General features: G+C 46.6%; 2 protein-coding genes across 15 annotated transcripts in view; one reads left to right on the forward strand and one right to left on the reverse strand.

Moving 5' to 3' along the window:
• Tmod (tropomodulin) overlaps positions 1 to 10,424 on the forward strand; it is a 45,793-nt gene extending 35,369 nt beyond the window's left edge. For 2 of the 11 annotated variants that reach the window (XR_011717491.1, XM_071699974.1), the window contains 2 exons: positions 1,849 to 1,904; positions 8,282 to 10,424. Coding sequence is in view for 4 of the 11 variants with exons in the window: in XM_071699974.1 (XP_071556075.1) it covers positions 1,849 to 1,883 (35 nt within the window). In the remaining 7 variants the exon portion in view is untranslated. Of the gene's footprint in view, positions 1 to 1,804; positions 1,905 to 8,281 lie in introns of those variants that run through there. The other 9 variants (XM_071699973.1, XM_071699972.1, XM_071699971.1 and 6 more) reach the window with 9 other exon arrangements.
• A 318-nt stretch (positions 10,425 to 10,742) lies between these two features.
• Fas1 (fasciclin 1) overlaps positions 10,743 to 25,206 on the reverse strand; it is a 230,699-nt gene continuing 216,235 nt past the window's right edge. For 3 of the 4 annotated variants that reach the window (XM_071699951.1, XM_071699950.1, XM_071699952.1), the window contains 5 exons: positions 23,820 to 24,034; positions 21,784 to 21,946; positions 21,377 to 21,518; positions 20,958 to 20,999; positions 10,743 to 17,655 (listed from right to left, as the gene is read on the reverse strand). In XM_071699951.1, coding sequence (XP_071556052.1) covers positions 17,465 to 17,655; positions 20,958 to 20,999; positions 21,377 to 21,518; positions 21,784 to 21,946; positions 23,820 to 24,034 — 753 coding nt within the window. In that variant the 3' untranslated portion in view covers positions 10,743 to 17,464. The remainder of the gene's footprint in view (positions 17,656 to 20,957; positions 21,000 to 21,376; positions 21,519 to 21,783; positions 21,947 to 23,819; positions 24,035 to 25,206) is intronic. The other variant, XM_071699953.1, reaches the window with a different exon arrangement.

Consider the following 25,206-nt stretch of genomic DNA (forward strand, 5'->3'; position numbering starts at 1 on the left):
GCGATTTTATTCAAATTGCTCGCCCGTTTATCGACCATTTAGAAATTTGCGATAACAGAATGTCCGCGGATATCCGTGTTATATTCGCGGCGTCATACGTGCGATTTGTCTCGCTATCTTACTTGGGAACAAAGTATATTAACGTTAGCGATAATGAGCGCTTCGACTTTTAACGCTTCTCTGAAAGATCTTTTCTCGCAGCGCGTCTAATTCGCCAGTTTCCGATCGCCTGCGATTTTTCTCTACCGCGGCATAGACTGAAAATATATTCCTCCTGAGAGTGAAGTCTGAGGAGAACTTCGTGTGTAATTGGATTAATGTTTTTCGCATCTCTCTGATAATTAACAACAACGCCGCGCTGCGTTGTGTCTTTGCCAGTTTCACACAAGAGACTTTTTTTTCTCTCCACTAACCAGAGTCATAAAATTTACGACTCGCTATCGAGCTGCTCTTCGGCATTTTTGCGCGATTCCCGTCGCCGTTACGTTCGCAAATGCATATTAAATCTTTAGACGCCACAGGTCCTTTGTTGTCACACGCCTGTGAAGGCACGGCGAGCAAAAAATTTAATGGAACGCAATCGGGACGAGCGCGCTTTACGTCCTCGCCGTCGATAAATTACGGGGCTTTTAAATTTCCGCTCGATGCCGCTAGACACGCGAGAATAATTACGAACTGGCGGATTACCAGCCACGAAAACGATCCGGCGGACAAAAGGGGGAAATCGCGGAAATTTTCTGTGCGCGCGCGATTTTTTTTCTCGGAATATGCTCGGATTGCACGTTGCGTCGGTCGAGGACTCTTAACGTCGATGCGCAAGAGCAGCTCGCGAGACTGATGCATATTGCATGCATTTCGAGGCATGCCATGTCGCTCGACCGAAAAGCGAAATGCGAGAGGTACACAGAAAAATAGAGGAAAGATACGTGATACTCTCAATCGAATTATCATCACCGTCAGTGTTACGTGCGCTAAATCTGAAGCGTGTCGCGCGATTGTGCGTATACTTTACTCGTGACGAGTAGACAATAAAAGTTCTCTCCCATTATAAGATACATAGAGCCTCGAAGAAAAGTTTACGCACTCGAGTCGAGTTTCTGATTTGATAACGGCGAAAAATGGTGAAATTGGCGCTCGTTTTAATCGCGAGCGGCGTAAAAAGGGAATTGCGATTGCACAGCGATGGAATCCGCCGCCTCTCGCCCGAAACAATTTGGCGAAGCGCCGGCGCGCGGGAGCGAGGGACAATTAAAAAGCGACGCGCGTTCGGTGATCCGCGAGGGTGTTTCACGTTTCCGCCGTGTTATCCCCGCCATGCGGCGGAATTACTATTTTACGGCGCGGATTACGGCCGGGCGTTTCGGAGTGGTACGTCCGTCCCTTCAATCAAGTAATGTACCCTTCGCCGAGGCCAACGATAGCGATCGATCGGCACGTCATCGCGTGCGCTGCTATTCGCGGATCAACTCTGAAAATCGGTTTTACGAATATCGCGTCTTTTCGGAAAAACGGACACGCGAGGATAAGCCCGCAGGATGCCCGCGTAAGAAATTTAGCGCGGTAACAATTTCGGTGAATATAAAGAGGAAGAATTGGAGAGGATAAATTATATAAATCCACATAGCGCGTTTTCTTTCCCTCTTAAACATATTGTACGGATTGGAAATTGTCAAAAAGGATTGGGAGATCGCGCCTCTCGGATGCAACGCAGGTCGAGCGGCACGTTCGTGTCTGTTTTCTTGCGTATTCTTTACCGGCATGCATTTCGGAACAATAGAATACCTTTTCTCTTTTTTTTTCTTAGTTGCTAAACGCATATGATGACAGTGTTTCGGGTGTCTGTTGCAGTACGGCAGTCCCGGCTCGGGGTGGCAACATCTTAACGCGAAGTGGCGTTCGCCTAGGTATTATTTGTACATATATACACATACACACACATACACACACATATATATATATATATATGTAATACGCACCATATATATTATGTTATATAAATATCATACACTTCCTTCGCGCATCGACCGATGTCACTGCCGCCATGTCATCGCTTTAGAGGCTTAACCCACTTATCCTTGCGCGACTGCCAAGAAAATTGTTGTCTCTATGCGAGGAAATGCGAACAAAAGTGGGACGGCGATGGCGAGATGAGAAACTGCATGCTTATGTTACTTGACTCCCTATTCGCTGTATGTATACGACAATATATGACGACGCCTGTAGCATCAAATTTGAGAGCTTCCGGGGAATTCCGACCCTCGATCCTCGAATTTGCGCCAAATTAATCGTTCCTTAAGGAAAATGTATTTTGCGAGTATATTCACGGATGCAAATAAAAGGAAATGTAGTATAAATAACAAAGTCAAGAGAAGAATCGTGAGATTGTCCCTTCGAATTTTTAGGCCGTCTCTTTAAATTACAGCTGACTCGGATCAACATACACGTTCGACGATAACAGTCGACGATAACACAGTTGCGTATAACGTTCTCGACGATCGTTCCCACTTACGACGCAATCGAGCACCGAGCGTCTCGCAAGATGACCGTATACGGTGTGCCGACTCCGGGAATGAAATTTACATAGGATCGACGGCCAGACAACAACATTGGCCGTTGACGTAGAGACGCCGCGCTTGGCAATCGTCGAGATCGAAATGCCGCAGTGTACCGCCGACTACTGTCGCTTAATCGCATTTCTCCGTTTCTCGTTTGCTCGCCGTTACCTCGTCCCTTCGCCTCCGCCGCCCGTTTTACATCCCCTCGCGACGCTGTACATATTCGCCATCCGTGTTGCATGAGTATTGTCCATGGAGCACATATACATATATGTATATATATATATATATTTGTGCGATATACATTGTACTTCTCTCTCTCTCTTTCTCTCTTATGCGCGCACTGCGGTGGCTCGATTACATTGCGACGCGCGACGCACGATTCCCGAAATTGGACGGCGGGACAATTCCGGGACGATGGTCGCGTGACGATCCTGAATTAATTGCTGCCCCGAATGGGCGCATACGCGGAAGTAGCGCGAACTTGTTACGAAGCCTCCAATTTCTCCCGATGCCAAACCGCCGAAGAAATAAATAATTGGCGTACGTTATTACATCTGCATGCATAAATCGTGACTTGGTTTTTGAAATTTGCAAATTGTAGTATTCGGGATGTTTTTTAGAGCTATCGGCTTCGGTTTTGACGGTAGAGCTTTTCTTTTTTTGTGTATAGAAAACTAACGGAATTTCAAGCTGACACTATTCCATCTTAATATTCAGTGTTAAATATTTCGATAATTAAAGTTTAATTCGTAATAAGAAAAAATCTGAATTAATGTAAAACAGTTTATTATTAAAATTAATGTTTTTTTTCTTAAGCGTCAAAATTAGAAGGCACGTCGATCGCTTTGGTTCACAATAAATTTATCGTGGACTGAAGCATGGTTTTTTTCTATATATCGAAACTAATTTCCCACTCCTAATTCCGTGTTTAATTCCTTGCCCCGTATTCATTGCCTCTGTGCCCTAACTCTTCCGCGATAACGACCGTAATATCTTCCGAGCGCGGTAAACGCCCGAAGAATATTTTTCGCGAGGCGCCCCCGGCCCACCCCCATTTATCGGCGTGCGTGCCGATCTCGCCGTGATCGCGGTGCAATGATTAAGCGCATGCACAAGAGCTTGTATCGCGCGCGAGGGCTGCATGTTACTCGATATTATGGCACGCTTACAGGCACCGTGACTTTTTCCAAGCTTACCGGCCCCGATTAGCCGCTGTTTTGTAGCTCGGGCTACCCGGAATCGTTCTTGCCGCAGGTAAACGTAAGCTGCAATCCAGAAATCTTGCCTGCCGTCCTCGAAAACGTGGTTCGATCTCGGTGTCGAACATGCGAGGGTTAATTTCGCATTGTATTAAAAATGTTCTTAACAGTGCGCTTAAGAGAGTTATTAGTAGACGGCGAAGAGTTGAGATGTCACGGCGGATGATGTACGTCGTGTATTTTTACTTATTCTACATACCACGTTCTTGATATATTTTATTTAGGAATGCATTACTGATTAACCTTTTGCTAGTATCTCTTTATATTGAATCCTGTACCTAATTTACGTGTTTGCATCCCCAAGACGTAGCACTGACGTAGCACAAACTGTGTATTATAGCAAAGTATAGTTAACATCGATCTCTATCTACATACTTGTGTATTAAATTGATAGAATATTGTATCTAATAGAATATTGTGTCTAATGCGTTAACGACATGTGTTAACCAGTAGTAATATACACATGATTAGCACGAAATTGGTTCTACTTTAATATAGTAATTGACAAGTTAATACTCCGTAAAAGCATGAAGAATCTTTACCGATAATCAAGTGAATTAATTTGTTGCGATTAAACGAAAGAAAAACACCCCCCGATGATCGGATAGTGTGGTACCGTATACAGCGAGAGATACGCGAGAATACATAAGAAATACATTGAAAATATTATTCGCGAAATAAAAAATATTTAGCGTGCAAATTAAAAACGCTCAGCTTAATATTGTTATTAAAATCCGTAGCGGGATTACAGAATTTTTCAATTTAAATCGTTGTGTCGCAGGACGTTGGTTGTTCATTTTTCTTTCGGGAAGATACCGAATTTTCCGGAGCACAGTTTCAAAAACATTTGACCCCTAAAAAAATACATATATACGTATGTATCGGCATTACGAAACGCAGAGAAACGCGGGAAACAAGAGAATCGACGAAAAGAGTTGGTTGTACGCAACTCTGCCGGAAAAATAATGGAAGCTTCAATTACCGAGTAGATTGCCTAGAATTTCTATCGCCGGGCGCTATTCTTCCATTTCACCCTTTCTTTCTTTCCGCCCCCTTTGTTTTTTTTGTTTTTTTTTCGTTATTTTAGTATCTGTCTGTCAATTTTACAAAACAAACTAGCGCGCGATTCGTCATACACGCGCCCCGAGCGAATTGCGGATTTTTCGATACGTATTCATCCAAACGCATGAATTCGCACCTACGCATAAGCGTGTATACTGAAACCAAATACTTTTTCATTCTTCCCGTCAGGATCTGTGTATCACGCGGTTTAATTAGTGCTTGGAAATTTCAGTCTCGTTTATCGTATTTGGATGCGTTGGTCAATAACGTAATACAGGATGTTCCAAACGTACCTATCTCAGAATACAAATCGTGATTACACGTCTCTCTATTCAGCTATATAGTTATGTAACATATTTTCACAATTAAATTCAAGTCAATTTTTGGAATGTTTTCGGAACGAATCGTTTTCTTAGCGAAGATTTCCACATGCAACGACAATAGCTGTTAAAAATTACCGATGGAATTGCATGGCGATGCATCGAGTTTGTAGAATTCCCATCACGAGACGGAAACGCGACTTCTATCTCGAGGCTTTCGTCGGCTTTACTTATCTCGGGTACATCCCGCGAGTGGATTTCTTCAGGAACGAAAGCTCGCCGAAATCGCAGCCGCGCGCGCGCGCGCGCGTGCGACTGCAGTGGTAATGATAAAGCGGATTCAGTCGCGAGTTCGGAAGTGCAGGGAGAGACACGAAGACAAGGAGCGAGCGGGAGAGAAAAGCCTCGTTTTACGGTGCATTAAATTCTGACGAAGTGGCTCGTCCTATATACCGGCGTGAGAAGGAGAGGACGATTCGAATTATCCTGGAACAGATAAACAGACCGCCGACGAAGTAGGGGCGGAGGAAACATTGGGGAGGGGGGGGGGGAAATAGGAAAGGGTAAACAAGACGGAGCGACATTTCTAAGGAGGTCGCAGCGATGTTTCGCGTCCGAATGGAGGGCACGAGAAGAGAGTGGGACGGGCAAGAGAAACAGTAAGGAAGTATGATGGAAGTACTTTAGGATTTTCGAGGAGGGAAGATGAAATCTAGGGACGCGTCACTCGAGCGTGAAAACCTCGATGGCGGCTGTCCCGGGAGTTCCGCGAGGGAGTGTCCTCCGTTCACCTTTTTACGCGTTCCATAAAGAAGCTGTCATCGCATTGCCGAGGGTCGCCTGTTCTTTTTTTTTTCCCCGCCAATAGTTTAACCGCTCGGTGACGGTATCCTTCGTTCGATCGCGATTGCCGGGATTTATTTGTCGCAATTATTAAGCGATCTTTCGTTCGAGTCGCTTCCTTTCTCCAACAAAGAGAAAAACATGCAGTTTTGCGTAATTTTCCGAAGTTGTAACCTCCTTATCATTTATGCAAAAGTCAGACGCGCAACTATTTCGAAAAGACAGTATCAAAGAAGATAGACTTTTCAAAAATCGAATTTGTGTCTTCCCTGAAAAATTCGGCGTATTGAAAGTCGACGGGTCCGACGGCTAAACTGATTAGCGCCAACGTATTACAAGCGCTTATACGTGGTGCTACGCGCGCCCGGCGAGACGCTACAGTAATAACGAATTACACGAGCGATGTTCGTCCCTGTGCTTTCATCGCGCGGCGGAACTCCGTTACAAGCCTCCGGGTGGTCCGTATCCTCGCCCGCGCGCGCGCACGTACGCGCCGCGATAATTAATTCCCCATTAAACGCGGAGCGCGGTTGCACGGTAACTTAACACGCGCACCGTCGTGTACCGTCGCCGCCCGGCAAAAGCCGCCTGATGCTGGGTTATTAACGAGCCGGCGTCGTGGACCGTATCTCGCCGTGAGTCACGTATCCGCCGCGCGATCTCTTATCGCTGCTCCGATAACGAATAACGCGCCGGGACCGTCTCCCGTATCGCCGGTCACGTATATCGCGTTATCACGAGTCACGCGCGTTGTTTTGTCACGGCTCGCGCGCCGAGCACGAGCTAAGCTCCGGACGAATCGACGAAACGATGAACTCACCGAGAGAAACGGCAAATGGATGTAGCGCGCGCGCGCGCGCGCGCGGACGCAGCCCTGCAATTTCGGATCTCCGAACTTTCCTTGGGCGCGAATCGTTTATCTCCGTATGGCAGACGCAGCCGTTTCCCTAATCGGCAAAAAATTACGGAACACGCCGCGCCAATAAATCTGATTTCTATCGAAGGTACCGCCCGCGCCGCCGCGCGACTTTGTTCGCGAGGCGGTGGAGATTTATCGGGCGCGGCGCACCTGTTTTTATCGGCACGCGGTCTTGAATAAAAATATCGCTATAAATACCAAGTTGCGACGAGGACGCGTTAGGTCCCGCTGGCGAGTGTATAGCGACGATGGGGAAAAGAGATCGCCGCTGCGAAGAACCGCCTCGAGGGCTCGAAATCGCATCACTAAAACGATCGAGCAGCTAATAAACGCCCATATCACGTTGACATAATTGCGCTTTTGCATTTGCATTGCAAAAGTGATTATTAACGTTACGCGAATGAACGATTTCCGTCTTTTCGTCGCGCGGCTGTGAAATTAACGTCGGCGGGGAAATTCGTTGCCTTCACGGCGCCAACCACGAGATCGCTGATCACGCGTGTGTCGAGGCGCGACGTACTATACGTCTTCGTGCGAATTAATGCGGCTAGCTCCCATGTATATAAATTTCTGACGCGTAAAGTGTTTTGTCGCCGCGGTAACGGCTCGACGTAGTACGCGCGTTAATTACTTTTGCTTTACGACCTTACGGCGCGAGACGGGCGAGGGAGAAAAAAAAAAGGGAAATCCGGGAAAAGTGGCGGCGTCGCGAATTACTCCCGTCTGAAGGATCATCGTGATGCAGATTGCCCGTGTCGCTTTACGTTTACTTTTCGAGAGCTTTAACAGCTACTGCCACGACGTTTCGCGACGTTTCTACACGTCTGCAGGGATTTACGTTGCGCCTTGGGACATCCTGTACAATTCTCGTCAAATATCGCGAGAGATCCTTTTTATACTGTTAAACGCATTTACGTCGGAAATTGAGCTTCGCTTTTCGAGCACCGACATTGCGCGAAAGAAAAATTATTTAACCGAAGACAAAGAAATGCGACACTCGAAACCGTCGAAGTCGGATAAAATTATCTCGTCGTACAGTACACGTCTGTCCGATCATCTCTCGACGATCCGCGCGCTCGAGAATCCGCGAATCCAAAGAGCTCGGCCGATGACTTTGGAATTTAGATCGCGCCGCCTTCGGAAATCATTGATCCAAGCGTCCGCGGAGATGCGAGGATTCCGAGGCCGCGCGAACTCGTCGAGCTCCACTCGTCTCGAAGTCTCCCAAGCCGATCCTTGGGAAATCCTCACGTCGATCATCAAGCCCCTGGAACCACCTCCCCACCGTAATGGCTCCCTCGAGCATGTTTCTTTCGGCAGATCGCCTGCGCCGCATGGGAAGAGCTTCCCGTAACTACACCATCGGCTGGGCCATGCACTGATGATGATCGCCACGACGATGGCGACGACGACGACGACGACGACGACGAAGATGACGACGACGACGATACGCCATGATAAAGCGCGCGCGTTCAAGCGCACCGCGCCGTAAAACGGCCTCCACACGCGTACTCACACACGCATACACGCATATACGTCATTACACAACGCAGCGTCGAATCTTTGGACCCCTCAGAAGCGTAGAATCTTTGTACTCGTGGAACGCCCGCGAGATCCTCCGGATTCGTTCTAAAATCGCAATTAAATCGAAGAATTGAAATGATTCGAATATGAATACGCGGAGGAAAAGTCGGAAGCTTCGCGTGACAAATTATATGTGGATGTCTCTCGTTTTTGTTGTCCTAAATCTATATATAAATATATATATATACATACATTTATATAAATATATATTCCTGCATCACATACAGAGCTATATACCGCGCGAAAGATACTCCAATGACGCGTCATGATGTAATAAATTTAGGCCGTCGAATGAACGTATTGATAATGTTAATTGATAAATATATATATACACGTTTCGACGTATATATAATTGTTAAGTCGTCGAGGATAAGTTTCACGGAGGGAATGATAAGGGAAGCAAACGTGAGAGGAGCCGAAGGGACAACCTTTTTGATATGATATACATGCCGTTCGCTTTAAACGGCCACTTTAACCGGATTATTTAAATATTTATACATGGAAAGGAGGAGTTCTTTAATTAATTCGACCAAACTTTTGACCGAGGTGACTGAGCGATCGGGTGCAAACTGTTCTGTGTTCTCCATCTCCTTTCTTTTTTTTCTGTTTGATCGCTGCCACCTGATAGACCGATTCGTAATTTCTTACGCGACAGAATAAGCGAATAGCTATGTCCAAATGATTTTAATGCGTTTATTGTGGCTGAGGTGAGTATCGGAAAATTTATAAATGTAAAGATTAGAAGACAGAATTCTTCGGAAAAGAATCAAGATAATCGAATGTAAAATAACAAGGCTCGATTCTGTTAGCTTTAATTTAAAGTTTCTATATTCTTCAATCATCTTCGCATTATTTCTTTTAAATGTTATTCGTCACAAGTGACAAATGGTTTAAAATCGATTATTTAATTGCAAATGCACAAATTTCATTAGACAATAAATAAAGAACGATACCACCAACCCGATCGTTCCGCTCGGCACGTAATGTCACTGTAATATTCGCTAAGGTACTAACTCGTCGTTTAAATTAATAATTATTTTAGCATATACATGTATACAATCAATCTGTACATATTGTCTTCAATGTCGTTTCTAATCGATCGATGTGACCTACGTGTTGTAACGAGAGAGAATGGATTTATATATTATAAAGAGAGAGAGAAAGTGTGGCATAATTGTCTCCTGTGTGCATGCAGGTGCGAATGAGAGGGAGAGAAAGGGGCGGGAATATACGTGGATGAAGATAATTATGCGGAGAAGCCTTACTGATGTAAATCACCGCTGATTGTCACCCCGTCGTACGTACACGCTGTATGTATTCAAGATAACTGAGATCCACGAAGATACGCGCAGATCAAAAGTACTGTGAATGCCGTTGAACAGAATTGTAGAAAAAAGATTTTATACTCTCTCACGCTACGAGGATATGAGATCTGAACTGTCGCGATTATACTCAGATTATAATTTTAATAACCCGAACTCTCTTCGCACTTTCGAAACGCGTGGCGACTTTTTTAGCTCCATCGATTCCAAGAATCTTCGAGTTCCACCGATTCGACTCGGAGATTCTTTCGTGTTCTACATTTTTCCGTAAAACGACGTGCAAAGTTCTTCTTGGTAAGCGTAGGTGAATATCGTAGTGGTGACAAGGGAGCAGAAAAAAAAGATATCGATAACTCGAAAGAATACTGTAATTTGGTTCGCTCGCGGCCTTCCGGCGATCTTTTAATTGTAAACGTGTTATTCGCATATGTCACACGCGTCACAATTACGCACACGTACAACACACGAAACCCAAATGCACGCGCACGATCAAAGCCTTGCTGCTAGCCTTAACTTGTAACACACGAGGTTTAAAAATAAACTGCTGAAAAAACGTATTATGCCTGTGTTTTTCACCTAAATCCCTAAAATCCACAATACGATAAAACCAAAATCCGCGTAAAATACGAAATTATAATTTCCAGCCTTTATATTTACGCGAACGCTTGGAACGACCATCGTACCGCATATCGTTCTGCATATCGAGCTTCGATTGATAGACAGTCTCCGTATTGCTATGTAAAATTGTGCGACACGACGTAAACGAAAGAATACAGGACTTACCTCTCGCGTGTGTCGGTGCATTCCGTCGAATTTATCTTCTATCCCGGATCATCGTGGATCGGTCATCTGTTCAATAAACGCCTCCCGAGATCTGTGTCTTGTAGGTATTCTTTATTCTTTGTAAAATCATACAGCGAAAGCGATCGGATCTATACAGTGTAGTGAAGCGAGATACAAGTGAAGTGAACGTTCGCCGGACGAACGACGGCCGAGTCGGATTTTTGAGAAGCTGTCCCCCGTCCCGAGAGAGAGCAATCTTTATCTCGAGGGGGCGATACCGTTCTGAAGCAAGAAAGAAAATTTAGAACTCTATCATTACATGATAATCAATACATCGGAAGCAGGTGTTAGATATCGAATCGTTTAATCGTTCGAATATCCTTTCATAATTCTGCTTGATCCTTAAATCAATGATTATTTTTCTTTTTCGGACTCTCATCCCCGAACAGAAAAAGGGTTGACACGCCGCCGATTCGCCCGCAAACTCGAAGGTACATACGCTCTCCTCGACTTTTCCCTTTGCAAATTTGACTGGCCCGAACAGCGCGAGGTTCATCCGTAATAAATCGTTCGCTAAAAGCGGGGACAGGCGCGCGTGACTTAGAAACTTATAAACTAATTCTGACGAAATACAAGTAACGCAAACGTACGTATTACACCTAACGTCCTAATAGAAACTAGAAATCCTCTCGTGATTAATTTATCCAAAATATATGTTACCTAAAGTTACCGTCAGACTTGGTGACGGCGGTGAGACGATGGTGTGGGCAATCAAATGTCCAGGCGACGACAATTCACGATTCGTGTGTGATGAAACAAATGCCTTTTATACAAATAGCTCTGTGGTACATAAAATTTGATTTCCCCTACTACAGTATAAGGTATATATAATATACATATATTTATATCATATACTTTTGTAATAGCTAATAAATAATAATTCTTAATAGTTCGTCAGTTAATTTTTTTGTGAAACCCGCCTATCCGGCGCTTAAAATACGAAATCGCTTACACTTTATATTTATATATTTATATTTATATTTATATATATATATACGCTCTTCGCACTCGGAATTTTAAAAACCACGATCTCTCCCCTTGCGACCTCTCGTCTTCTCTTATGTCACTTTACGTACTCTATACTCTTACATATTAATGATTTACCGTAATGGTATGTGGCGTGCTTAAGTTACTGGTTGCACTTACCGGTATCACCTGCCGCCAGCCGGGGCGGGAGAGGAGGGGGTGTCGCGCTTCCCCCCCGGCGGCCGTAACTTTAAAAAGCTTAAAAACCCCGCCGACGCGCCGCGTTTCAACGAGCCTGCTCTAAAAAGCGCGCTGCCGTCCTCGGCTACGCGCGTAAATGCAATCAGTAGCGTATCCTTGCGTCCATGAAACCGCCGGGTGCCTCGAATCCTCCAGGCCGGCAGCCGCGAATCCTGATGGAGCCTCGGCCTTCCCTCGCTTCGGACTTCGGGGGTAATCGAGAGCCACGAGCTCCGGAAGCGTCGGCAACCCGCAGGAACCGCTTCCGTAAGCCTCCGGGGATCCTAGGAACTCCGGATCGTCGAGTCCTTAGATAATCGGATACGAGGGCGAAACATGTTTACAACACGCGGCCCGAAATGATCGTGCGACGACGAGGACAGAGGGAACGTCTGCCTTCGTGAGAGACTCCTAAATGCGCGCGCGCGCGCGCGCGAGAGTGTGTATGAGAGAAACGTGTGTGTTGCGTGTGTGTACAGGAAAACGCGTGAACGCTAAACGTCGATGCTGGGCGTTCGCGATCGCCAGTGTTCTCGCGGAATAGAACAGCGAAGGAGTGATAATAGGGGATAAAAAAAAACGACAGCAGGGACTGTGATCGATGCCGCGATTAACGTCACGTTCGTCGGCGATGGCGTGTCAATGGTTTTTCTCAACTATTGGTTGCCTTCAACGGGACGTTTCTATAGGGTTGGAATGTGTGAGTACCCTGGGGATTTTGATCTTAAATAAACGTCGCCGAATACCTGCGGACCCACGGACGTCGAAATTATCTCTTTTACGTTACGTTTGTATTTCAATCGTCGCCGCACTTTTGAGATCTAGGAGCGAGTCGATTATCTGCGTCAGGATCCTTGGGTCATTCAGATATCCGTCAAACGATCCACGCAATTGTCTATCTACGAGGATCACGGCTCTGGTCCTATTCGTAATCCTACAGTTAATAACTACTCGTAAGGATAGTTAAACTTAGCTGTACTTGTTCGCCGTAGCTTCGCTCGCGAATTGGAAACGGAAATCATAAATGCACTCTCTCGTAATCTTTTCTGTCTTCTTTTTTTTTGTATTGTATGGGAAGTCGACCACTGTCCGCGAAATCCAGACGAGAAGTAATTCAGTCAATTTTACGCTTTGAAAATATTAATCAAGATCCGTGAATGCAGAAGTTTTGTATAGTATGCGGATTGTAAACGTTATTCTCGAATGTAATAAATGTTCGTCCGTGGAAACGCGATTTGTCCGACTCGTCGTGGACGGCGGTCGATTTTTCCGCTCAACAATTTACGGCCCTTTTGCAACGTTTAGTAACAACACCGGCGGCGTGTGCGTGCATCTTTTTTCCCGTACGACGTTCTTCTTGCTCTACCGAGCGTGAAGATTTTTAAGTCTCGCGTGGCAGCCCGTTTGATCTCGTCTCCCGCGTACCGACTCGAACATCCCCCTTCGACTTATGGCAGCCCCGAACCCAGCTCACTCACTGTCGGCTGCGTGGCTGCCGAACAAGCTGAACATTAAGACACATCTACACGGAGAAATAGAGTTTCGCTATTTTTTTTTTCCTTTTTTTTTCTTGGTTCATCTAACGAGCAAACAGTGTTAATTAGAGTTTATGTATATTTTATATAGGTAATAATTGTAATAATAATAATAATTCGTAATATCAATTCATCCCAACAACAAGTTTAAGTTATCATCTGATAGTATTTTGTTTCTCTTTTTCTCTCTCTCTCTCTCTCATTCTCTTTCTCCCTTCTTCTTATCTCTCTTCCCGTCCTTTCCCTCGACTCGTTCTTCTTCTCGACCGATACTTTCTTCCTCATTAATATATATCTCTGTTTATTATATATATCTTTATTTATTTGTTTTATATATATGTATAGACTGATATCAACACGTATAACATCGACGTTTTTTTTTTCTTGTTAAATCAAGTTCCCGCGGAGAAGGTTGCGGCTGCTCCGATTACGCGCCTGCTAACTACAATCTTTCTTTCTTTTTTTTTTTTAAATACGTGACTAACGCAAACAAATTACCGGACCGTGTTGCGAAACTTAACGACGATCCGATCAGTCAATTGTCTTTCATTTTAGGTTTTTTTCGGCGTTTTATCAGTTGAATGTGAACCATTTTGCGCTTCTCGCTGCACTTACCCCCCGACTCGTCCACAAGGAGAACGCGAAATTTCGAGGTTTTATTCCCTCCCTCGAGCTCCGAACGTGTTCCGTACCCGGGTATTCGTTTCCCTTCTTTACTTCAACCCGTTCGCGCTACAAGCAAGCGTAGCGCGTCTGCAGCAGAATTTCATTCGCGAGAGAATGTGAAATCGATTATTCCTTAGCGAAGGCGGCTAATTGAAAAGCTCCGTTTATCCTTTAATATTCATTATCATTTAATATTCAATTCGTCGGTAGATAAACTTGCGCGCGAGAATGCTCGCTAAGGGATTCGTTCGATTAATCGACGAATAAAGTTCTGCTTCTCTTTTCCGCGTTTCTCAGATTGTTTCCAAGATATGCGGATATTTTAAAATTTTTTAATAATCTACACGATTCGCAATTGCGCGTCACGGTGAAAACGGTATATATATATAGGAAATATATATTTGCACGTATCAAAGATCAATATGTGTCACGTCCATTGAAAGAGCGCTCGGAAAAGCGCTCGCCTATTCTTTCTTCGATGAAACAAGAACTTCGGCTAGAGATTCTGACCAGCGAAAGAGTTAATTCCCCGTCTTTCGATTCGGGTCTTCATTTGATTTTCGTTTCTAAGCCTATTCCGGTTTTCCCCTTTTAGCCGCGTTCTCCGAACTTGCCTTCCGAGATAGGCCCTTGTTATTGCTCGCACGCATACAGCTAAGATCTTATATAACGGTAAGTTCGCTACTCGACGGGCAAGGTGTGCGTGTCTATGTATATGCGTGTGCCTGTACGTGTGTCTGTAATAATGCGATGAGCGAGTGGGTGTGGAGAGAAAAGAAAGCTTCATCGGGATGTGTAGTTATTACGATAGGGAGAATGATAGCGCGTGCTGTGCACAGAGGGTAGATATGGTCACGGAATGTATTTCCGTTCCCGTAAAAAAATAGGCGAATCAAAGGAGATTAATGGAAATCCCTTCTGCGGACGAATTTCTCTGACGTCGGGAATTAATTCAGCGATCTCTCCCGCTGGGTTCCCCCTGGGTTAATTTAATTCTTTAACAAGTATTAAGATACGTCGTGCAGCAAACCCCCTTTCTTTCCCCTATATACCTCTATACTTCACTCCACAGAATGAATTCCCGTCAGTCCCTTCTGAAAAAATTACCGTATCCTAGATAACACGAGAAAATTAAGGGGCTATTCTGCTTTCTGTTACAAATTTACAAAACTGATAGAAGCTAAGAGTTGCCAAACATCTTCTTTTTCTCCCCTTGCGCATACGTGATTCAAGATACTTTAATTCTTCGCGCTTCTGGATTCGTGTAACAGCTTAACGCACCTATTTTTTTGTCAGGAATCGCCGGTTTGGAGATAGAGCGAATCTCTCTCTCTCTCTCTCTCTCTCTCTCTCTCTCTCTCTCTCTCTCTCTCTCTCTCTCTCTCTCTCTCTCTCTCTCTCTCTCTCTCTCTCTCTCCCCTCTTTTTCGCCATCTGTTAATAATTATCGTACAAAAACTCGTTCGCAAGCTCGTCTGCAAGCCCGCGTGCATGGCAGTATTCTCGGTAAGTAGACAGCGTAAATACGATATGATACATAGCGGGGTATCGTTCGGGGCCGTCCCTGAGTGGCCGCGACGGCCGTTAACCCTTCCGCGGCGACGACAGGCTCGAGAACGCGGTGACTCGAAGGGAACGACGTTACCTGAACGTTCGGATTGAACAGGGAAGAGGGAGAGGGGATTAAACATTCACCCCGTTCGCGCGCTCGCACCCCGAAATACGTACGCTGCATCGCCATACCGAGGTGACGTTGACGTGTTTTACGCGTCTGTCTATGTCAGTGTTCGATCCGATCTCGCCGTAAGGCTGCCACAATTTGGTATGACAACGCTAACCGATGGCGATGACTGTAATCGACCGATCCGAAGAGCCGGAAACTCGGAGGTCTGGTCGGTCTCTATCAGGAGTCCTGTTTAAAAAGCCGAAGAACCGAAAATTCACGTATCTAGATATGTGGATTTATATATCTAGATACTAGGGATTTAAGGATCCACGGACGTCCTGAGATTCAACAGAAATCCGACTGTCCTGCTCTCCGAGAGAATCCAAGAATCCGGAAAAAGAGATACACGAATCCTGAAATCGGTGAATTTCGATGGAAAGATTCGGGATGGATCTTTTAATTCCGGAAATGGTTACTTATTTAATTATTCAGAGTAATCGATATTGCGTTTCGGCTTTATTACTGTTTTTAATTGAAAAGGATGATCAGCATTACGTCCTTAGTTTTGTTACCGTCGTCGCTTTGGAGGGAAAGGATTTCGGACTTTACGTTTACGATTATATGTGTCGTATAAAATCGTAGGATTCCACAAGAAAGTCGTGAAGACTCGCTCTAACGATAAGCGTTATGCGGAACGTCTTGATGCGTTATTAAGTTCTTATTAGTTCTACAGAACGACGCGTGAGATATGCAATTAAATCGCATAATTAACGATCGATCGATCATCTGGTTCACGAAATTGTAAAATCACAAATTTTTCTCGCGGCTCGCGAAGACAGGAAATCAAACAATTTTTGCCAATACGATTGACGGTTAAAGCGCGATTTCACTTGCATATTCGCGTCGCTCGCTGACAGTCGCATGATCTCTCAGGATGCAATTTTCGTCGTTGCCCTTGTACTCGAAGTAGGTTCCTCGAAATCTCTACCTCTCCCTGCCTCTCTCCACGCCCCACCAAAACTCTCGATAAATTTATTTAGATTACTTGGTACGAGATTAACCATTTATTTGGTACGATTAACGCGATTTCTAACCCGTAAAATTGTCCCGCTATTTCCACAGACGATTACTCAATAAATAATAGGCTATCCTGGCGTTCTGAGGCCGTGCGGTCGTGAGTGCTCGGTCGTCCTCCCGTCGTTCCCTCGGTGAAGAGCTCCCTTGCGTTCCTCCGTACGATCGCTAATGTAAACCGATCGGACACTTTTTTCCCTATCCCCCCCCTCCCCCCCCCCGTCTGCAGCTGGGCGATCCCGTTAGAACCACCGCACGTGAATGAGAATCCTTGGATCTCTCCGGATCCCGCGAATCCTCGTTGATCCTCGAATTGTTTAAATCCTAAGGATCTCTGATCTCTGATCTCGCGGATTCTCGGTCACCACCCGGATCTTTGGATTTTCCCTACCCTCCCCTTGTTCTTTCTATTTCCCGCGCATAGTAAATGTCCTTTCGGAGGGTTTCGATCGAACGGGGACGATCGACCGTGCCTACCCGCCGTGCCTTCCCGCGTTGCGTCGTCGTCGTCGCCGCCGCTCGAGGACGATCGGAGACGGGACCCCAAGGAGAAATTCCTATAGACGCATCTGCCGCAGATGCGAGACGATGCGACGCGATGAGGGTTTTTACAGGTGCCACTTGGCTATCAGGATCATGATTAGGTGGGGCGCGAGGGTGGCCAGTGACGCGCCGCCCGTCACCCGAACGTCGCTGTCCTTGAGGAACACGGCGCTGATCACGTGGATGATGCCGTTGGTGCACTCGACGTCCGGACGGACTACGCGGATCCTCTTGCCCTCCCACTCCAGTGCGTAGCCTGGAAAGAGAAAGACTTGACGATGATCTTTGGACGTGGACCGTGCGTGAGAAACCGCGTGATGCGTAAATAAAGCGGCACTGCGAATACAAGAATGCAAAGCTCTCTCTTTCTCTCTCTCTCGGCGATCGGCCAAATCTCGAAAAATTCGATGATGAGAGAATGTCTAGAGGTCCTAAAATAAAACGTCGTGAGATGCTAAAAAGAAAAGTCGGTGGATTATTAACCCGGGAACGGCCGCCTAATTTTTACATCCCGATTAAAAATCATTGTTATTAATTACATATCGCATATTTTTGATTGTTCTATAATTTATTAGTATTTGAGGGCAATATATGTATATATATATAGATTTACTCAGCATTTTCTAAGAAAAAAGTGAAGAACTAAAAAAATATTTAAAAATGAAAGAAGCACATTAAAATTACTGTGACATGAGCTTCGTTTTTCCAATACTGGGGTGTAAAAATCACCTGAGAGGCGCCCATTCCCGGGTTAAAAATGAAATGGAAAATTAAAGAATCGATTTTCTAACAACGTTCCACGTGAACTAAATTCAGCGACCAGCGACAGTATCTAATGAGAGACACAAACGGCGTTCTTAAAATCGCAAATAAAGTTTCCATTTTGCACATTATCGTTACTGTATCTCAGCGAGTGCAGAAGTAATACTTTTATTGGCTCTTCCAACACCACTTTCCACGCTCTTCGCCTCGTTTAACGAAGGGAGGGAGGGGGGTGTCTACCGAACTCAATCTTTTTCTCGCCTGTGATCTTTCTCGGGCACCTCCGCAGGATTGTAAAAGCGGTTAGAGCGGCATTCGCGAGCTGGGAAAACGCCTCGGAAATTTGCTCATAGGCGAGAGCGAATAACCGGGCGGGCACGTAGCAATTAGCGCCGGGGATAATCAAGGAATTTGCATTTAAATGGTGGTCGAAAGGTGCATAATAAATCGCCCTGCGGTTCCGGCACATAATGGCGCGCGCGTTCGTTTCCGGCTTCCGCGGCGTTCGAGAGGCGTTCGAGGGGCGACATATTTTTCACGAAACGGCGGAGTCACCACGGCGAGGTCTCGTTTTCGATAACGCGGAAAATCCCGGTGCCACACGGTGACCAGATATTCATCATACTTCGGCGTCGGGACGCTGGAACGTAAAAGGGACTATTTACGGGGGGGGAACTTGCGCTGCATCCGCTCGAGAATTTCCTGGACTTTGCGCGGCGCGACGGAAGAGAGCTCCGTTGCATCTCGCGGCAGCCCGTATACGGAAACGAAGTCCTTTCGAGTGGTTTATTTGCGTCGCACTTGCGCGAAAAATACGTACCAGAATAGCCCGAGACCGAGGTCCAGCCGATATCGTTAGTCGTTAACCTGAATAGAATTCCCAATTTAAATCAAGCGAAATATTATTAGTATTATTACAAATACTTTCACGTGGTTAAAATCGTTTCAGTTACCCGGTGGACTTCATCAATATTTGCGGATGTCAATTTGTTTCTCCCGTAGGCGAATTTGTTGAAACAACACGTACGAACTACGAACCACCAGGAAAGTAATTAGTATCGACCCCCGCATAATAAATTACTATCGCTTTAATGTTAACACGATGGCGGGCCGGCTGGCTTTCGACGGCTTAATGTAACGCGGTCGGACATTAAGGGTTTAATATCTTCGTGCAGTCTAAGTGATCGCGATATCATTTTCTCTTTTATCGAACAGCTGACGTGTCTCTCGGATCGCGTATAACTTATTATATTCTCGCTACCGGCTGTCTCCTCCGTGAGACTCCGAATCCGCACGTTCCTCGAAGTTCCTCGTTCTTATTCCACGTGTCGCGCGAGCACGTTCACGCGCACGAGGGTTGTCTCGCGTGGCGTAAACGATAAATAGTAATCGCGAAACCGGGGGAGGGGGGGGAAGAGGCGGTAGCTCCTCGTTTTCGCCACGACAAAGGTAATGATATCCTATTGCCGCTGTTGTCGCAATTAATTTACGCGCAACAATGAGCGTTCTGCTCGTCGTAATTAATTCCGCCGTTCACAATGAGTATTGTTGCCCTCGCCGCAATTAATACGCTTTTGTTTCTCGCGTACCCGCGCGCGCTTCGCTCTCTCCGCGTTGTCGCTTTCTCTCCCCGTGCCCTTCCTCTTTCTCTCACTCCCGTTCTCTCTCTCTCTCTGTCTCTCTGCCTTGCTACCTCATCGTCTTCTTTTTATCGTGATTCAGTGACTTTTGACCCCGCGCCAAGCTCCCTTGGGGTCCCACCTGCGACTATAACGAAAATTGCGGCGCGAATGCGTCCCGCAGGATCGAGAGTCCCGGTTCTAATTGATCGTGAAAATCGGGACGATCTTGGTTTTCCGGGGCCGGTTCATTGTGCGCGCGACGACGTCTCTTGTATTATTTAACAGCGTGTTCGATCGTGGTGCTGCGAGACAGAGGCTCTCAAAGCGTTGCGGAAGTAACGAGTGGGAGAAATCCCCAAAACACAAAAGAGTCGCACGGGATTATACACAGTTTGAGAATCGTCCGTGACGTACAGAATGCAATGTACAAATTCAACTGCGATACAATATCCCAAATAATACAAAATAATTAAACGAAGCATCGACGGCTGTCGCTAATCTCTCGTGCGAACGAGATCTACGCCAGGTCTCTCGCGCCGAGCGAAGTTCGTTTCGTTCACGAAGGGACATTCGCCTTATTCCCCCACGCTAGATCCTTCGTATGCGTAAGCGTAAGCGTCAGCGTATAAGCGCATAAGCTCGGCGTACGATCGTTACAGAAAAACAAATCAGAATCGCGTTGCACCCAAGGATCTAAAGATACCAGGATTCAGCTTGAGATTTTCGGAATCCATCGGCCCTCGGGATGCCGAGTTCTCTCTCGTACTCTTTCGCGCGGATGTTCTCTCTCCTCGGTATAACATTTGGTCGAAACTCTCGATTCTACATGAAATTATCGAGCTTGAAAATCGAGGATACGAGGATTCCGAGATCGTCACGAATCCCCCGAAGAGTGCGTATTTAAATTTACGCAATTCGCGCATCGCAGTGGCCATGCACAGATTTGAACAATTAGAAACGAACTTCGCTGGAGCGGGAGTTACGCACGAGTTTCGTCCTCTCGCGCGCACAGACATCGTGGCACGACATGTACGCGCGAGCGCGTAAACGCGGTGCGTAAGAAGGGTGCACTCTGTCCGTAATTTCGCAATTAGTAACTGTGCTGCTGGTACAAAGTGAAAGCGCTCGTGTTGCCGCTCGTCGGCGACGTTTAAACAACACTTAGCTCACTCACCGGATATTTCTGGACGGATTGCGTTTTCGTCGTGCTTCTCGGCTACATGTAATCAGACAGCACCAGGTTTGAGAGTGTCGATGACAGGCGCGGCGGCACACGGCGCCTCCGCGCGGCACGGTTCCGCGTCCCGCTCGCGAGAACGAGTCGCGAGCGCGTCGCAAGACACGGAGACAGGATAGCCGAGGATAGCTATCGCTTTTGCTAATGTTTGAGCGAGGGAACGTGTCGACGGGGAAGTTGTCCCTATATGCTTCTCTAACGTGTACCCCGAATTCGCGCGTATAGATTACACCCGCGTGAATACGGGACACCCGCGCCGTCTTCCGCGTCTCAGAATGAAACTTTCGCAAGACACCCTCAGGTGACGTTAAGATATCTGCGCGGTAAACGTGCCGCTTTGAAACTCGTCTACTCACTTTCGCCGTACTCCTTAACGCGAAGCTTCAGAATGTCCCTGGCCGCTGGGAGAAAGAGGGTGTCGTTGCTCATCTCTTTCAGCTTCGCCATCGTGAACGCCTGGTCCGCTATTACGAGGTGCCGCTCCAATATCTGCTTCGTCTGCAAACGAATTATATACAGTTTTACAGTTGGACGCGAATCGAGGTCTTCTCGTACACAGCCAACTCCTCGCGCGTTTTCGCGTATCTCAGAAAATAATAGAAATATAAATTTCAAATTATCTCGAGAATTCGAAAGTGAAAAGGTACGACCATTTTAAAATTTAAAGATCCAACAAGACAAGAAGATTAAGGGTCGCGCGGTTTTGAATGAGAATAATCTCGGATATAAAAGTTGAAGATACGCATTTGAGAAGTTCACTCACGTGATAACTGTACTCGGGCATGAAGAGCTTCTTGGTGGTCGACGGATAGTTATTCGCCGCCTCTTTCCAGGCGTAGTCGAGCGGGGCGAAGTACGTGAACCGTTTCGTCGTGTCGTTCAGCTGATCGTTGAATCCGCGTCGCTGGCCCAGTAAGTAGGTCGAGCTGAAAAAGATATAGAGAGAGACGTATCGCCGATCAATTTCGATAAAACGCTGATAAAACGCCGAAAACAGTTTTGCAGGGTGGAGAGTTTTTAGGGACGGAGATTATAAATAACGCCTCATAATGCCTCATCCGCGTTGCTTAAATCGTTTTAATTGAATCGGAGGCGCGCGAGTTAAGCACCGCGCGGAAATTTTTCAGCGGCAGAGGATTGTGAGAGTAGACCGTGGTAACAACGCGATGTTTACTCTATCCCCGGTTCCCCCGGGGCTCTCACCTTCGCGCTACCTCTTACGGGATTTAATCCGCTCTCTACTATGGGGGTTGATCTCTCCGCTCTTTATAAAGCCGCCGACCCCGCTCGTCGTATCTCTCGAGTCTCTGTCTACCTGGAGAGAACTCTCCGCGCACCCCGTCCACCGGGTTATCAATTATAATTTTAAATCAGGAGATAATCCATAGCTTTCTTCGCGCGGAAAGCTGCCGACGATATGACGGGGCACGATTGTTGGTCGGTTATGTGGATCAGCGTACATAAACAATCTTCCACTGGAAAAACCTCGGTCCGTTGTTACATTTTAGACCCTCGTAGACCCTAGGATCTAAATGCGCGGATCTTCAGATTCCAGAAATCATTGCAACAGATCTATTAATCATTGGCTATGATCCGTGATGAATTTTTAAGATCATTCATTTACAAATGCTTTACTTTTGGAAAACGCGCAACTTTTTGGATTTATTAGGATTTACTTTCGGTATCGATTCGCCAACGAGTCTGATACCTTGATTCCTCGGACTAATCGTTTCCGGAAGTTCGCAAATCTCGGGGTTCTCCTAATCCTTCGGATTCTAGAACGACGATCGGAGTTAAACGGGACAGTCGAGAATACGACGACCCCGGTATATGTTCCAGCCGGGTAATCTCGCCGAGTGAGTTTATTTGCTTTTTGCGCTTCGAGTGCCAACCGTTAAATTAGACAAGGAGGCAATATCGGTGCGCGCGCGCGGAGAGCGCGCCCGGCTACGAATTTAATAGGTACGACGTGGTGCCCTGCGGAACTATGCAATTCCGGGCGTAAGACACACTCCACGGTTATAGTTTTTTACGTCGACGGCAGCCCGAGCGGGGTCGACGGGGTCCGCGGTAATTGGAATGGGGATTTGTTGCGTTATTTTAATTAAATTCGAACGCGAGAGCGAGAGGGGGAGAAGAGGGCGACGAGCGGAGGGGGGGAGGGTGGGCGAGTCGTGCGGAAGAAAGGTTCGCGTCGGGGTCACGCGCGGATAAGATTCTCTTTCGGGAATGGATAAGGCGTGGTGGTGATGGTGCGTCTTCCGAAGATCGTATCTACACGTGGGTGGAGGCTCGCACGTGTTCGCGTGACCGCGCCCACGTGTATCTAAAGACAAGAGCCCCTGTCTCCCCCCCCCCCTCCGCAATTATACCGGGATAGAGATACATTTCTCGCGAGAAATAAATCGTCCCGGTATATCATTTCGTCGCGCGAATAGAAAATCAGAGTGCCCTGTATTTCGTGCCTAACGGAAGGAGGGAATACGAAATGGAGTGGAAATTCCGGGCGCCTCGGCGCGCGGCGCAACGATTTACATAATTCCTGTTCACATTACTCTGGGACGTACGTAAAATTAAAGATTTAAATACAAGGAAAACGTGAAATTATACGGAATTACAAGTTGACTCTATCGCGTAATGGATGTTTTTTTACGCTCCCGTCCGTTTTCCGTGTTTTTTTTTTTTAATGCAAAACTAGCGCGCGGCGCTCGAGATCTCTCATAAAACCAAGAGAGTCGATGATCCGCGTCGCTTTGCATAAAGATGAATAAAGATGAAGAAGAAGGTACGGGGACTCACTTGAGCATCGGATCGGTCCTGAGTTTGTCGAGGACGGTGGTGTAGGGCACCCCGAGAAGCCTGTCGATTATATGGATAATCCCGTTGGTGGCGGCGATGTTGGGGGTGATGATGGTGGCGTTCACGCCGCCGCCCTCCACGGTGACGGTCTGATTCTCCCTCGGTCCCTGCACCACGTTGAAGTAGAGCTTCTTCTTATCGGCGGCGGTCGGCACCTGCAAGAATCCGAGCGGAACTCCGTCAAGAAAATGTTCGCGGCGCTTCAAGGATTACGTCACACATCGAAACGCGCCGAAGAGCAAGAAAAAAAGAGAACAGGTAAAAAAGACGTGGTTCTTCGCGCACAAAGAAGATGCACATACAGAAAAGATGCTGCACAGCGAACGGGTCGATTCTTCGAAGGCGCGTGATTCTCACTGCTCGAATCGGGCTGACTTAATGAATAATCCGTCAAGTGGATCAGAGAGATTTTAATTCGTTATCTTGGTAAAATTAAAAAAGAGACATTTTATACAATTAGTGAGATTCGAGCGTAGAAATCTGTTCGAGAGGATCAAACGTGACCTCGCGCCTTCGTAGAATTGGCACACAAGTCGATTTCGTGCACAAACAGGAGCCATCACACAGCGCACACAGTTAGATTCACAGTCGGAGAGGAGACGGGAATTAAAAGTTATGCGCGTTTCCGTTTCTCCGTACATGGATGTGGCACGAAGACGGGAAGTTCGAGACGCCCAAGCAGTTAGAGGTATGTTTTCATACGAAGTTACGTGCACGCGATCACGGACACAACGGGGACACGCTAATAAATATCGGCGGGAGGAAATTCTGAAAAGATCAGCGAGCCTTAAACGGTTGTATACGGTTTCGCGTTTATTGCCGCATTATTTTTGATTATCTTCGTTCGACGGAATGATTTGCCGTAATCGTCGGAAGATGAAGACCGGCCGCCCGTCGAACCGAGGTTCCGCCTTTCAGGCTCACGAGAATGAAAAATGATATGGCCCGCGCTTTGTGAGAGTAAACGTGTTTATTATATCGCAATTACGATGTCAAAGGGGAGCCATCAGCGTGACAATCTCCGGATGAAAATCGCGCGATCGCGGGGCCGGGGGCACGGAACGTCCCGGAGCACTTCCTTCCGAGTACGCGAGACGCTTTCTCGGGCGAACGCGAAATTTGATCTTAAAAGACAGCCGCGCGACAGGATCCCGGGGTGGTAATGGCGAGGCGAAACGTATCCTTTCGATCCGCCGGATTATCCGGACGATGCGGCGTACGTCGTGCTTCAGCCGGCAGTGCGAGTCTTTAACTTGCAAATATCGTCCGGGTTGCAAATCGACACCCTCTCTTCCGACCTGCCTTCCCCCCCCCCCCGCCCATCCCC

Source organism: Temnothorax nylanderi, unplaced genomic scaffold, assembly GCF_030848795.1.
Source record: "Temnothorax nylanderi isolate EJ_2023f unplaced genomic scaffold, tnyl_v1.0 TNYL_tig0020_pilon, whole genome shotgun sequence".
Classification (NCBI taxonomy): Eukaryota; Metazoa; Arthropoda; class Insecta; order Hymenoptera; family Formicidae; genus Temnothorax; species Temnothorax nylanderi.